The 14,408-nt window shown below is 43.5% G+C and overlaps 2 protein-coding genes across 6 annotated transcripts in view; both read left to right on the top strand.

Annotated features, from left to right (window-relative positions):
• LOC116255293 (pentatricopeptide repeat-containing protein At4g18975, chloroplastic) overlaps positions 1-14,408 on the top strand; it is a 54,824-nt gene that overhangs the window by 20,359 nt on the left and 20,057 nt on the right. The gene's annotated exons all lie outside the window — the stretch shown is intronic.
• LOC126410097 (uncharacterized) lies at positions 11,969-13,608 on the top strand. Its single transcript, XM_050078066.1, has 2 exons — positions 11,969-12,812; positions 13,109-13,608. The coding sequence occupies exons 1-2, from the start codon at positions 12,041-12,043 to the stop codon at positions 13,144-13,146; spliced, it is 810 nt and encodes a 269-aa protein (XP_049934023.1). The 5' UTR covers positions 11,969-12,040; the 3' UTR covers positions 13,147-13,608.

Below are 14,408 nucleotides of genomic sequence, written 5' to 3' on the forward strand. Positions count from 1 at the left end.
TGTTTTAGAACGATGAAGTAAAGCGGTTTTGACACCATCAAATTCCGGTCTAAGACCTATGATAAACTTGTAAAACTTCTCACGTTGTATTTGCTTTTCTCTAAGAATAAGATCTTGTGTCCAATGTGGTTCAAAAATACTCAATTCATCATACAATTGATCCATTTCAGCCACATAATCTTTAATGGATCTATCTCCTTGTTGAAGATTGTGAATTTTGAGTTGAACATGATGCATATAAGCAACATCTCTCATGGTATGAGTTTTCTTTAGATATTCCCAAGCTTCTAGGGCAGAATTTAATTTAGAGATTTGCCCGCTAGTAGCATTGTCAACACAAGTCAAGATCCAAGTAATGATTTTGTGATGACCAACACTCCATTCTTCCCATTTTTTGTTGTATTCAGCCATTACCTTCTTTTTTTCGGTTGCATCCAATTCCATAGCCCTTCCATCAACAACTTTCGTAAGGACTAGTTGTGGTTCAAGTTTTGTCCCATCAACTAGTCCCCAAAGGCTTTTACTACGAATAAAGTGTTCCATAGTTCTAGCCCATTGTATGTAATTTGTTGATGAGAGTTTGGGAAAAGGAAGAGAAGAGACTTTGTCATCCATGGGCACAATCAACAAGGTAGATCCACTTACAAGTTATGAAGAAGATGGCAGCCACGTGAAAAGAAGTCCACGGCAAGGATAAAAACTCAACAATGATAGAAACCAGTCACCCTTTCAACAGCCACGAGCTCACCACCAAGGGAGCTAGATTTTGTCAAGAAATCACCAAAAAGAAGCCAGCAAAAACACTCTTCTTCTTGTGTAAAACTGCAGCAAGCAATATCTCGAACACTTGGAGTGCTTCACAGCTCCAACGCAAGAATAAAAACTGAACCTTCAATCTTGAATGGCAGCAAGACAAAGAGCCAAAGACGAGGCTCTGATACCATGTAAATCAGGCCCAAAGAAACAACCTCTTCAAGTAATATCAGCCTTGAAGCTTTCACCAATAAGTCAATCTCACAAACCCTCAAACAAGAGCTGAAGAAGAACTTAAATTAATCACACAAAGAGATACAAGAAGTAGGCTAAAAAGCCATGCCTAAAACAATGGGAGAGCTGCCCTATTTATAGAGGAGAGGGCCAAAGAGAAGGAGGAGGAGGCAGTCCCAACGGCTAGAAATCTAGCCGTTGGGACTAGTCTCCCTCTATGAAAAATAGAAAAAGGAGAGGGATAAAAGGGGAAAACAGAAAATAATACATAAAGAAAGTGAAAATTACATAGGTGTCCTAAGTACCCAAAATATAAAATATATATATATATATATATAAAGCATATATTAGATGACTAATATATGTGATATATATAAATGTATATATGTATACATATGGGATACATACATTCTAACAGTATGGGACATTGTAGTCGTGGGTTTTTGGAAAAACTTGCATAAGATAATCTCATTCCAAAATCTAGTCTATCATTTGATTCCTATGACACAAATTGTTCTAGTTGCGAACTATGTAAGAGTCATATACTTCCTTTTCATAATATCAATAAAAGAGCTTTTAAACCTCTTGAGTTTGTCTATTCTGATGTATGAGGGCCAGCTCCCGTTGATTCTTTGTCTGGCTCTCGCTATTATGTTTTGTTCATAGATTCTTATTCTTGATATACTTGGATTCACTTCATGAAACAAAAATCAGAAGTGTTTAGGATCTTTCGAGAATTTCATGCCATGATCCAAACACAGTTTTCGTCTAAAGTTGTGCATTTCCATTGTGATGGTGGGGGAGAATATTTTTCACATGACTTTATTAACTTTTTACGAGAAAATTGGATAACTCGACAGATTTCATGCCCATACACCCCACAACAAAAATGGTGTAGCTGAACGGAAAGATCGTCACATCGTGAAAAGTGTTATGAGTATGATGCATAATAGTAATACTCCTATTACTCTATGGACGGAGGCTTTTCACACCGCTATACATATAATAAATCGTCTGCCCATGACAATTTTGGATTCAAATCTTCTTACTTCACTCTTTTTGGTCGAAATCCAAACTATAATGATTTAAGGGTTTTCGGATGTGTGTGCTATGTTCGCATTGACTCATCACTGAGAAATAAGTTTCAGAGTACAGCAGTGCAGTGCAGGTTCGTTGGCTATGCAGATGAATACAAAGGTTTCAGATGTTATGACCCTACAGCCAGATGCATCAAATGATCAAAGTATCAAGAAATGTTGTGTTTGATGAACACAACTTTAACATTTCTACTGAGAATTCTCAACCCGTGGAATCATATGATCCTTGGGTAAGTGCTGACTTATTTGCAGGAGGCAGTCTAGAATCTCATCCACATGATGAGATAGGATCTTCATATATCACACAAACAGAAGGAAACAAAAAAACTTGTTCCAGCTATGAAAGAAGGAGAAAACAATGCTTCATGTCGATTTTCAGGACAAGTTTATACTCGTCAGAAAAGAAGGAGAGATGACAATCCCACCTCTTCCCATGTTGAAGTCTATGATCAGCTTGTTAGAAGATCTGTGCGAGTGCGATACCCCATTCATAGATGGGTAAGTTATGATAATCTTTCCTTAGATTTTCAGCTTTTTATGTCTCAAGTTATAAAACAAGATGAACCTACTTCTTTTGAGGAAGCATCCAAGTCGTTGCATTGGATCAAGGCAATGAATGAAGAAATAGATGCATTACATGAATGTGGGACATGAAAAGTTGTTCCTAGACCCAAAGAAAAGAATGTAGTAGGATCGAAATGGATTATAAAGTTAAATATAAACCTGATGGCAGTTGTTAAAGTTCTTTTTAGAGTCAATTTGAGGCTTTCTGTAAAGAAAGTGGACTGGGGACTACTTATTGTTTTCTTATATTTTAGTGGACTGAAATTGTAAATATGTAGTCTTTACCCTAATCTCTTTTAACCTGAGATTAGGGTTACGTGATCAATAACAGAAACGACTCTCTCTTTCTGATTACGACATGGTATCAGAGCCTCCATCGCGCGACAGTCAAGTAAGTTTTCCGGCGACTTCTTCTTCTTCTCCGACGACTTTTGCCTCCGGCGGCTTCTTTTTCTTTCCTCTTCTCATCGCCCATCTTTATTTCTTCTTACCCACCAACAGGGAGGCGGTAAAGAAATAAAGTTTGGATGTGCTGCGTGGAGTAGGACTGATCACGCCTATGTGGAAGGCGTGATCAGATCCTTAAGTGGATCTCGTGGCTGCTGTTTGATAGAGGAAAAACAGATCGTGTGGAGCAGATCTGTTTTTTTTATGATGTTTGAGGCGTGATGAACGTGGATTTTTTTTTTTGGAGTGGATGATGTTCTACCGATGGTGTGTGAGGAGACTGAAAACAACAACAGTTTCAGTTTTATGAAGGTGTAAACCATCGGCAGAAAGCAGAATTTGTGTGGACAGTGTGTGAGGAAACTGAAAACAGCAGCTGTTTCAGTTTCTGATGGTGTAAACAGTTGACAGATAGCAGCAGAAACTGGAAATCAATAGCAGTCGACCAAAAATAACAAAAAAAAGTATTATGTAATCTATCTTCTACTTTCTGTTATGCTGTTCAGACGTGGGTAGTTCCTATGATTACAAATTTGTTTTGCTATCCATCATGCTACTCTGTTATGTTGTTTAGATGTGGGCAGTTCCTGTGATTACAGATTTGTTTTGCTATCTATCATGTGATACCTGTATGATCTTTGAGGATACTAGAAATATATTTCTCTTCGGTATTTGACTGTTGCATCCTTACTATCATGTGTCAGTTTTTTTTCTGTTTCCTACTATGGCTGAAGAAAGTTCTAATGAATATAAGATGACTGATAACTCCTTTTCGTATGGAACCACAATCAAACTTGTTGGTTCAAATTATGAAATCTGGTCCAGGGTATTTATGATGTCTGTGGCTGGTCATAGAAAGAAATATATTATTGAAGAAGATGAACCCCTTGAGAAAAAAGGGAAATATGCTGCGTGGGATGAAGATAATAACATTGTAATGGCATGGATTATGAACAGTGTAGAGTCCCGTATAGCTTCAACAATTGCATACTACACCAAAGCTAAAGATATGTGGTCTTTCCTGAAGAAGTCGTATTCTCATCCTACTAATGTTATTAAAATTTTACAATTGGAAGAGGAGCATTGTAACATACGGCAATGAGATCAAGATCTGCCACAATATTTTGCTACATTGACAGCTGCATATGAACGGTTAAAAGCTCTTCACCCACCTTTCAAGCACTGTTATGCATCACATTTTGAAACTGGTATGGTAGCAAAGTTTCTTTCTGGGTTATCTTCGGAGTATTTTGTGGCGAAGTCTCAAATTCTCACAGGCAGTGACCTCCCAGACTTCGCAGATACTTAGGCTGAGTCGTCTTGCAGTCACTCTTACTTAGCCTATGCATGACACCCCAGTCTTTGCACTTGTGATGTCAGGAGGACGTAGCCATAGTTCTTTTGTTGGAACTAGGGGACGTGGTGCAAGACGTGGGAGATTTCAGTGCTCTTATTGTGGTAAATTAGGGCATCTAGAGGACCGATGTTGGGACAAGCATCCTCATTTCCGTTCTGCTGGTCCACCAGGACGTGGTGGAGGGAGAACGAGTACAGGAAAAGGGTCTTCTTCTTCTACTGCAACTTCCTCATAGGCTACAGCTTCTATGGTTGAGTCTCCTACCTGTTCTCCATCGTATTCACTCAGCTTAAGCAAGGAAGAATATGAGCCGGTTCTAGCTCAGAGGTCTACCCCTGCTTCGACCAACACAGCTGCAATAGATTCGGCTTTCTCTTTTGGTGCCCCTACCAGTGACCCAGGTATGATATGGATGTTTGACTCAGGAGCATCCAGGAATGTTGTAATCAGCCACAGATGTTTTTATCGTTCACCAGGTTCACTACACCACAACACGTCAGGTTGGCTGATGGCAAGTTGTCCCCTATCTTGGGCAGCGGTGATATCTACCTCACACCTTTTGGCACCATTACACATGTGCTATATGCTCCTCGATTTCCTGTTAACCTGCTATCTGTTAAGCAATTGGCTAGAGATTTACAGTGCAGAGTCATTTTTTATTCTGGTTCATGTTCTTTTCAGGACTTACAAACTGGAAAGATGATTGGTGGCGACCATGAACGCGAGGGGCTTTATTTCCTTTCTGTCCCTATAGATGTTGCTGCATCCTTTTTCACATCGAAGCCTTCTCCTTTGCAGTGGCATCTCAGACTGGGTCATCTATCTGTGTCCAAGCTTCGTCGCATCTTTCCAGATATTTTTGCATCAGAGTCTTTCTTATGTGATGCATGCCAGTTAGGCAAGCATACACGTAGTAGTTTCCTTTCGAGTTAGAGTCCATTGAGTCAAAGTCCGTTTGATCTTCTTCATGTTGATGTTTAGGGTCCAAGTAAAGTTTCCTTTCGTTCACGTTTCTGGTATTACCTTGTTCTGGTTAATGATTTCACTAGAGTGAGTTGGGTATTTTTGTTACGAGACAGGTTTGAAGTCATTTGTATCCTTCAAAAATTTGTCAATGAAATAAAAACTCAGTTTGGTGTTACTGTAAAAAATATTCGCACTGATAATGCTATTGAATTTAAATCTTCAGTTCTACTTCAATTTTATGCCACTCATGGGATTCGACCACAATATACATGTCCCCACACATCCCAACAAAATGGTGTTGCTGAACGTAAACATCGACAACTTCTAAATGTGGCCCGCACCCTCATGTTGCATACTCATATGCCTGCCTACTTTTGGGGTGATGCCATTCTTACCGCTTGCTACCTCACCAATAGATTGCCCTCGTCTACCATCCAAGAACGCATCCCCATTCAAATACTATATTCAGATCGACCATTATTTCATATACTTCCCAAAGTATTTGGATGCACTTGCTTTGCACATATCTTGGGCTCAAACAAAAACAAACTTGCTGCCCAAGCTGTCAAATGTGTGTTCATTGGATATTCTACCAATCAAAAAGGCTATCGTTGCTTTGATCTCCATAACAAGAAAGAGATTGTCAGTGTGGATGTTACATTCTTTGATTCCCGTCCTTATTTTTTCGCTCCAAGTACCACTGTGTCTGAGCTTCTCGTGTCTGTTCCTCTTCCTATTCTCCCAATCACTTGAGTCTATCCCGTCCTCTCAACCACTGTCAGGTGATCGTTTTCTTGATCCTCCACTAGTCTATGCTCGACATCAAGGTCCCTCTTCAAACCGTCCACCAGAATCTTCTCATGAGGTAAGTTCCTATGATAAGACTGACTCAGGAAGGAATGATGACTATTCTGTAGATGATCTACCTACTGCTATTTGCAAGGGCCAAAGACAGTGCACAAGGCATCCGATTTCTAACTCGGTTTCTATGGACCATTTGAGCACAAGTTTGGTGTAGTTTGATCGAGCTATGGCTAGTCACACTATTCCGACCTCTCACCACCAAGCCTTATTAGATTCACGATGGAAGCATGCTATGTGTTGAAGTATGTTAGATGGGTCTCGGGACCGGGTCCGGATCCGGATCCGATCCAGCTTGTAGCTCTTGTTGGGCATTATTTAAGTCGTGTAACCCTAATCCTTAAGGTGTGAATGAAAGACTAAGGAGAGAGAGAGAGTCTGGCGGCTAGTGGGCACCGGCTCCTCCTCATTCGTGGTTTTTTTCCCTCTTGTTGAGGGTTTTCCACGTTACATCGTGATCGTTGTTTCTCTTCCTCTTCTTGTTCGTGTTTCTACATGGTATCAGAGCCGACGAGTTTGGGAAATTTTTAGGGGTTGTGAAGTTCCAACCCTAATATCTCTCACCGCTACCACCGCCACCACTGCAGCCGCCGCTACCGCTGCCACTGCCGCCGCCGCTGCCGCCGCCGCTACCGCTGCCACTGCCGCCGCCGCCGCCGCTGTACCCAATACCACCGTCGCTATTTCCGCCGCCGCCGGTGTCACCCTTTGCGCCATCGCCATCGCAGCCACTCTTGCGGCGTCGCTCTTGCGTTGTTGACCGTCACCGTTGTCCCTTGCGCCACTGCCTTTTTGCGCCGTCGTCTTGCTTCCCGGAGAAGAAGGAAGATATGCGTGCTTAGGTGCTTCCTAGGCTTGTCTCCCTCTATTCACGTCACTTCCTAGGGGTCTTTTGCAAATCCGGTGAAGTGCATCCGCCTCTTACCTACAGCATCCGCCTCTTACCTACAATATATTGCTTGGTTGATCTTTGATTCCATCTTCTTGTTCTTTTTGGCGCCCACCGTGCAAGAAGAGGTGGCTGGTCCGTGACTTGGTAGAGGACGTAAAGGAGGAGAGGAGCGTAACTTGAGGATTGCCTCAACGTCCGCCGGCGCTGCGGCGATCGCATCCCTCTTTCCTTACAAAAGATCGGGGTTAAATTGGTCTTACGGGTGAAGGCTTTCCTCATCTCGAAGTTGATTTCCTATTCACTTCTATACCTTGATACTTGCTGGGTTTTGCCTCTTGAATCTTGATTCCAGCAAGGAGAACGTGTGGCGCAACCTCTACCCGTGGGAGATTGCAGCCCGAGAGAGAGAAGGAACCGCTTCCGTCGAGCGACATCGACGATCGTTTCCCCCAATCGACATTCTGTTCACTCTTGGGGTTGATTGGGAATCCGGTGAAGATATTACCTCTCTCTCTTTATCGTTCATTTCTAGATAGAACTTGATTTTTCTCTCGTTCTTGTGATTCTATCCAAGGATATTACTGCCCGTTGGTGCTCTCTGTTGTCACCGGTGCCTCTCTTGTTGTATCGCTGCTCGTGCCTCCTGTTGGACTATCTGTGATTATGGCAGCTTCTTCATCTATAGACGTGATGGCGGATTGCCGTATGGGGGAGTGGATCATTGACAGTGGCGCTACTCACCACATGACCGGCGATCCTAAGGTCTTTCATGGATATAAGCTTTCATCAGGAAAGGATCGTGTTTCCCTTGCCGATGGTTCATCTATCTCTGTGGCTGGAAAATGGAGTCTCCCACTTTTGAACAAGTTCTTAGTCCACAATGCTCTACATGTTCCTCATATTCCCTTGAATCTCTTGTCGGTTAGCAAGATCACGAAGGAGTTAAATTGCGAACTTATATTTTCCGCTGATCGCTGTGTTATGCAGGACTTGGTGACGGGGAAGAGGATTGGGATTGGTCTAGCTTCTGACGGGCTTTATCGTTTACCTATGCGTGCTGCTCAGGCTCTCATGACGGCAGTCAGCCAAGCCACGAAGAATAAAGAGGACTCCCTTCAGTTGCTTCTACGTTGGCATGAGCGCCTTGGACACTTGCCTTTTGGCCTTCTTAGACAGTTGTTTCCTGATATATGTTCCAGGTTAAATATGACTATGGTGTCTTGTAATGTCTGTCACCTGGCCAAACATGTTAGGGCTTCATACCCTTTGTCTAGCCATCGGTCTAATGAGGTATTTGCCATGATTCATTCTGATGTGTGGGGGCCTGCAGGGATTCCTTCTTGTCATGGTTTTCAATATTTTATCACCTTTATAGATGATTATTCTCGTAACACTATTGTCTACTTGCTGAAAGACCGTAGTGAAGTTCCTACTGTCATAGAGACTTTCATTGCTTATGTGGAAACTCAATATGGAGCATCTGTTAAGACATTTCGATCTGACAATGCTCGAGAGTATATGTGCCAGTCTGTTGATAGCTTCTTTCAAAAAAAGAGAATTGTTCATGAGACTTCCTGTAGTTATACCCCTTCTCAAAATGGAGTTGCTGATCGAAAAAATCGTCAGTTATTGAATATGACTCGGGCTCTTCTTTTTCAACGTCATGTTCCAAAAAAGTATTGGGGGGATGCTGTGCTGACCAGTGCGTATCTTATAAACCGGTTGCCTAGTCGTGTGTTGAATGGGAAGACGCCTCACTCTCTATTACCGGGGAGTCGTGAACCTTTCTCTCTTCCACTCAGAGTTTTTGGTTGTGTTTGCTTTATTCACAATCATAGTCCTCACATTAAAAAGCTTGATCCAAGATCTATTAAGGGCATTTTTTTAGGGTATTCTCCCACTCAAAAAGGGTACAAGTGTCGAGACCCTTCCACTGGTCGGGCCTATGTTACCAAAGATGTCACTTTCCTTGAACATATTTCCTATTTTGGTGAGAATCCTCTTCAGGGGGAGTACTCTATGTCACAGGAAAGTATTCTCCGAGTCAGGAAATTCAGTTTACAGATTTTTTGGACTACAGGCGTGACTCCGTTGGTCCATCTAGTGAGGTGCATGAACAAGAGAAAAATGGTCCATCTAGTGAGGTGCATGAATAGGAGAAAAATGGAGAGTGTTCCACTGAGGCAGAAGAGAAGTGCAATCGTCTATTTGGGCAAGTTTACTCTAGGCGAAGAGTTTGTACAGATGAGATGACAGGTGGTGAGAATTCTACTCCCAATCCAATTAGTCCTTCCCTGGATGACCCAAGTCGTGCGCAGAAGCAACCTGTTGAAGAAGAGATTCAGACTGTTGCTGCTAGTGAAAAGCTTCCCATCGCCCTGCGAAAGGGTGTCAGGTCATGTACTCAACATCCTATTGGTAACTTTGTTTCATATTCTAGACTGAGCAAGGACTACAAATGCTTTGTATCTTCTCTTTCTTTGACTATGATTCCCAGGAATGTTGCTGAGGCTCAGAGTGATCCTAAGTGGACTTATGCAATGCAAGAAGAGATGGAAACCTTGCGAAGAAACATGACATGGGAAGTTGTAAAGATTTCTGAGGCGGCTCACTTGGTTGGATCTAAGTGGGTCTACACCATCAAGTACAAACCAGATGCGAGTGTTGAAAGATACAAAGCTCGTCTTGTGGCCAAGGGGTTTAGTCAGAAATATGGGATTAATTATTTGGAGACCTTTGCTCCTGTTGCGAAGATGAAGACTGTCAGAGTCATTATCTCTTTAGCTGTGATGAAGGAGTGGAAGATGTACCAACTTGATGTCAAGAACGCATTTCTCACAGCTAAGGAAGTATATATGTGTATGCCTCCAGGATATGAGGAACCTGGAAAATGTTGCAAGCTAAGGAAAGCTTTATATGGGCTCAAGCAATCTCCTCGAGCATGGTTTGAACGACTCAGACTTGTCATGAGACAATGTGGATACCATCAAGGGAATGGAGATCATACACTCTTTGTGAAGAGAAATGAGCAAAAGGTTACTATTTTGTTGGTATATGTTGATGATATGATTGTCACAGGTGATGATGAAGATGAAATAATGAAGTTAAAGAAACTGTTGGCGATCGAGTTTGATCTTAAGGACCTTGGTAAGTTGAAATACTTCCTTGGCATAGAAATTGCTAGGACTGGGACTAGCCTTGTGCTAAATCAACGAAAGTACACTCTAGATTTGTTAAAGGAGACTGGGAAACTAGGGTGTAGACCAACTTCTACTCCTCTAGATGCTGGCCATAAGCTAAGTCTTAGAGACGGGGAGCCACTCTGTGAAGAGGCAAAAAGAAGATATCAATGTCTTGTAGGGAAGTTAATTTATCTTACTCTCACTAGACCTGATATTACCTTTGCTGTGAATGTGATGAGCCAGTTCATGCATGCTCCCACGGATGCCCACTTGAAGGCTGTTGACAGGATCTTGTGCTACTTGAAGAGGTATCCTGGCAAAGGTCTCTTATATGTCAAGCAAGACACTCTTGGGATTGAAGGTTATTCAGATGCAGACTGGGCAGGCTGTATTGACACTAGGAGGTCCACCTCTGGCTATTGTATTTATTTGGGAGGGAATCTCATAGTGTGGAGAAGTAAAAGGCAAGATGTTTGTTCGCGTTCCAGTGCTGAAGCAGAATACAGAGCTGTTGCTATGGGAGTTTCTGAGCTTTTGTGGCTGAAAGTATTGTTGACTGATATTGGTATAAAGTGTTAAGATGTGTTTATATTCAGTTTTAGGTTTAAGAGGGTACTTTTGTAATAACTTTTCCTTTAGATGTTTCTCTTGTAACTTCTCTCTCTTCTCTAGTCTATATAAAGAGGAGTTAGGGCAGATTTCGAGGTTAATCAAAGATTATTCTTTCTAATCTTATCATGGTATCAGAGCAGCAGCCGTCTCCTACTCCTTGGCGCGCCGATTGAGCGGCGCCGCCCGCCGCCTGACCGCGCCCATCGCTGCGCTTCCTCCACCCGCTCGTGTCCACCCAACTCCGCCCGTCGCTGACCTCTCCACCCGACGCCTCCGCCAGTCGCTGTCCTGACCTCTCCGCCCGACGCCTCCGCCCGTCGCTGACCTCTCCACCCGACGCCTCCGCCCGTCGCTGACCTCTCCGCCCGACGCCTCCGCCCGTTGCTGTCTTCTCCGCCCGACGCCTCCGTCAGCTGTTGCAGTCATCTTCGCCGCTGCCTGCGGTGGCTGTCACCTCCGCCCGCCGCCGCCGTCCGTCACTGTTGCTTCTCCGCTGCCGCTGAATCGCCGCTGCACGCTGCATCGCCTCTGCTGTCTCCACCACTCTCCTCTGCTCCGCCGCTGCCCTGCACGCTGATTTTCTTCTCAGCGTCTTCGCTGCATCGCCTCCTCTACTCCGCCGCTGCTCTGCACGCTGATTTTCCTCTCAGCGTCTTCGCTGTCGCCTCTGGTAATCTGTCTTCGTTCAGTTCTGTTGTTGCCTCTTCCAGCCGATCAGACTTATGGATTGCTGCCCGTGTTAACTGCTTCATGATCAGCATGTTGTCTTTCGATATGTGATTGTCTTCTTTTTGCCTGCACTTCCTATTCCGTGGCTCGGTTTCCTCCATTGTGTTGAGCGATGTCTGAAATTAGCAGCGGCGCTAATACCTCTTCCTTTGTGTCGTCGGGAGAGATGAAGAGTTCCCCATTTTCCAGCTTTATCACCAAAATGGATGGGGGTAATTACGAGATGTGGGCCATGCAAGTAAAAAAAACCTTGATCGCTCATGAGAAGGAACATCTTATATTGGAGCCCGAGCCCGTACAGAAGGTAGGAAAATATACTACTTGGTTTAAAGATAATTCGTTGGTTATGGTATGGATTGTTGGTACTCTTACTCAAGACATTGCCAATGAAGTCCTGCATAAGGAAAGTGCAAAGGATATGTGGGATTCCCTTGCAGCCACCTATTCACAAGCAAGGAATGAAACAAGAATTATGCAGCTTCATCATGATATTCATCAGATGCGCCAAGATGGTCGCCCTCTACATACTTATTATTCTAGTCTCAAGTCCATGTTTGAGAGACTAAACAGCTACTTTCCTGCATGTAAGTGTGAACAACAGAAGGCATACAGAGATATGCTTATGGTCGGAGTATTTCTGTCTGGATTAGACTCTGTTTATGAATCAGCAAAGAATCAGATGCTCACTAGTCCCTCGATTCCTCCTATTGATGAAGCTTATAGTAGGCTAAGCAGAATTCCAATCCCTTCATCGACTGTTCTTGATACCACTTCTGCTATGCTTGCTACTCGTGGCAGAGGTGGGTCCCTCTTTGCCAGAGGACGAGGATACCGTGGCCGTGGCAATACCCCTTCGCGCCCAGTATGTCAGTTTTGTCATCGCATTGGTCACACTGTGGATAAGTGTTGGCAGAAACATGGTCGTCCAGCTGTTGCCAATCAGACTGTTTTTACTGATTCTCCAGAGCAGCCTAAGACTCAGCATCCTGTTTCCTCCAGTGAGTTACGTGCAGATGATATTATCTCTCAGTTGAGACACTTGATTGGAGATAGACCTCAACAAGCTCCTGATCCGACCACCTCTACTATCACTACTGCTGCCAGTGCATCTTCATCTGGTATGTATTCTGACACTACAGATTGGCTCATTGATTCGGGTGCATCGACACATCTCTGTGGAGACAAGGCACAGTTTACTTCTTATGTCCCTACTCCACCTGGTCGCTCGGTTATTCTAGCAGATGGCAAATATTCTCCCGTTGTTGGACTTGGAGAGGTCCAACTTACTTCATCATTACCATTGCAACATGTTCTTCATGCACCAGACTTCCCACATAGCCTACTATCTATCAGTCAGATTACCAGAGATTTAAACTGTCGTGCGATATTTGACTCCTCTTCTCTTGTGTTTCAGGATATACTGACGGGCAGGGTGATTGGCAGTGGCCGTGAACAGGGAGGTCTTTACAGGCTAGTGCATCCCTTTCCCTTTGCTGGGTCTACCTCTGCAGGGTCGTCCTCATCCTCGGCTTATACTTGGCATTTACGTTTTGGACATCTACCGTTTCAGAAACTGCTGCATGTTCTTCCTCAGCTGTCTCCTAAGTCTTCTTTTCAATGCGAGTCTTGTCAGTTGGGCAAACACCATCGGTCATCCTTTCCTCCGCGGCCCAGTCGAAGTAGCCATTCTGTGTTTGAGTTACTTCATTTTGATGTTTGGGGTCCGAGTCGTACACCTGCTCTTCAAGGTCATCGATATTATCTTGTTGCTGTCGATGACTATAGTCGTGTTAGTTGGGTTTTTCTTATGAAGCATAAATCTGAAGTGGGTCATGTAATCAAAAATTTTATCAATGAAATTCTGACTCAGTTTGATACTTGTGTCAAAATTGTGCGCTCTGACAATGCTCTTGAGTTCTGTGCTTCCTCTTTGGAACAATTTTTCAGGGATAAGGGTATCATCCACCAAACTTCTTGTGCCTATACCTCCCAACAAAATGGGGTTGCTGAACGGAAACACCGTCATATTCTTGATGTTGCCAGAACCATTATCATACATAGCCATGTTCCCCATTCTTACTGGGGCGATGCTGTTCTCACAGCATGCTATCTTATTAATCGTATGCCGTCATCTGTGTTGGGAGACCTTATTCCTATCTCTGTCTTCTTTCCTGACAGAGACTTGTTTTCTGTTCCACCTTGTGTTTTTGGATGTGTTGCCTTTGTTCAGTTGCTTGGTCCTGGGCGAGATAAGTTGTCTCCTCGGGCCATCAAAACGATCTTTGTTGGTTATTCCCGCACTCAAAAGGGATATCGATGTTATGATCCTTCTACTCGTCGGTATTATGTGAGTGCTGATGTTACATTTTTTGAATCAACCTCTTTCTTCTCCCCAAATGGAACTCAATTAAGGGCGCCTGAATTAAATGATGAAGTCCAATTTCCTCTACCTCTCATGAGTTGTCCAAACCCAGTTGATCCACGTTTTGGGGCTGTCTACCAACGTCGTACTAAGCCTGCTGCGCCTGTTCAATGTGCACCTGTGCCTTCACCCAGCACGCCCAAGGTAATTCCTGACACAAACTCAACTGACAATGTTTTATGTAATGATGACATAGGAGTATGTCACGAGCATGTTCCTGCTCCTAATGAACTTGATATGCCCATTGCTCAAAGGAAAGGCAAACGCAGTTGCACTTTGCATCCTATCTCTG

This window comes from Nymphaea colorata, chromosome 5, assembly GCF_008831285.2.
Source record: "Nymphaea colorata isolate Beijing-Zhang1983 chromosome 5, ASM883128v2, whole genome shotgun sequence".
Classification (NCBI taxonomy): Eukaryota; Viridiplantae; Streptophyta; class Magnoliopsida; order Nymphaeales; family Nymphaeaceae; genus Nymphaea; species Nymphaea colorata.

Excerpts from the sequence above, each read along its gene's own strand:
- LOC126410097 (XM_050078066.1), top strand. The coding sequence starts at position 12,041 with ATGGTATGGATTGTTGGTACTCTTACTCAAGACATTGCCAATGAAGTC. Across the intron at positions 12,813-13,108 it reads TGCCAGTGCATCTTCATCTG|GATATACTGACGGGCAGGGT; the intron begins GTATGTATTCTG and ends CTTGTGTTTCAG.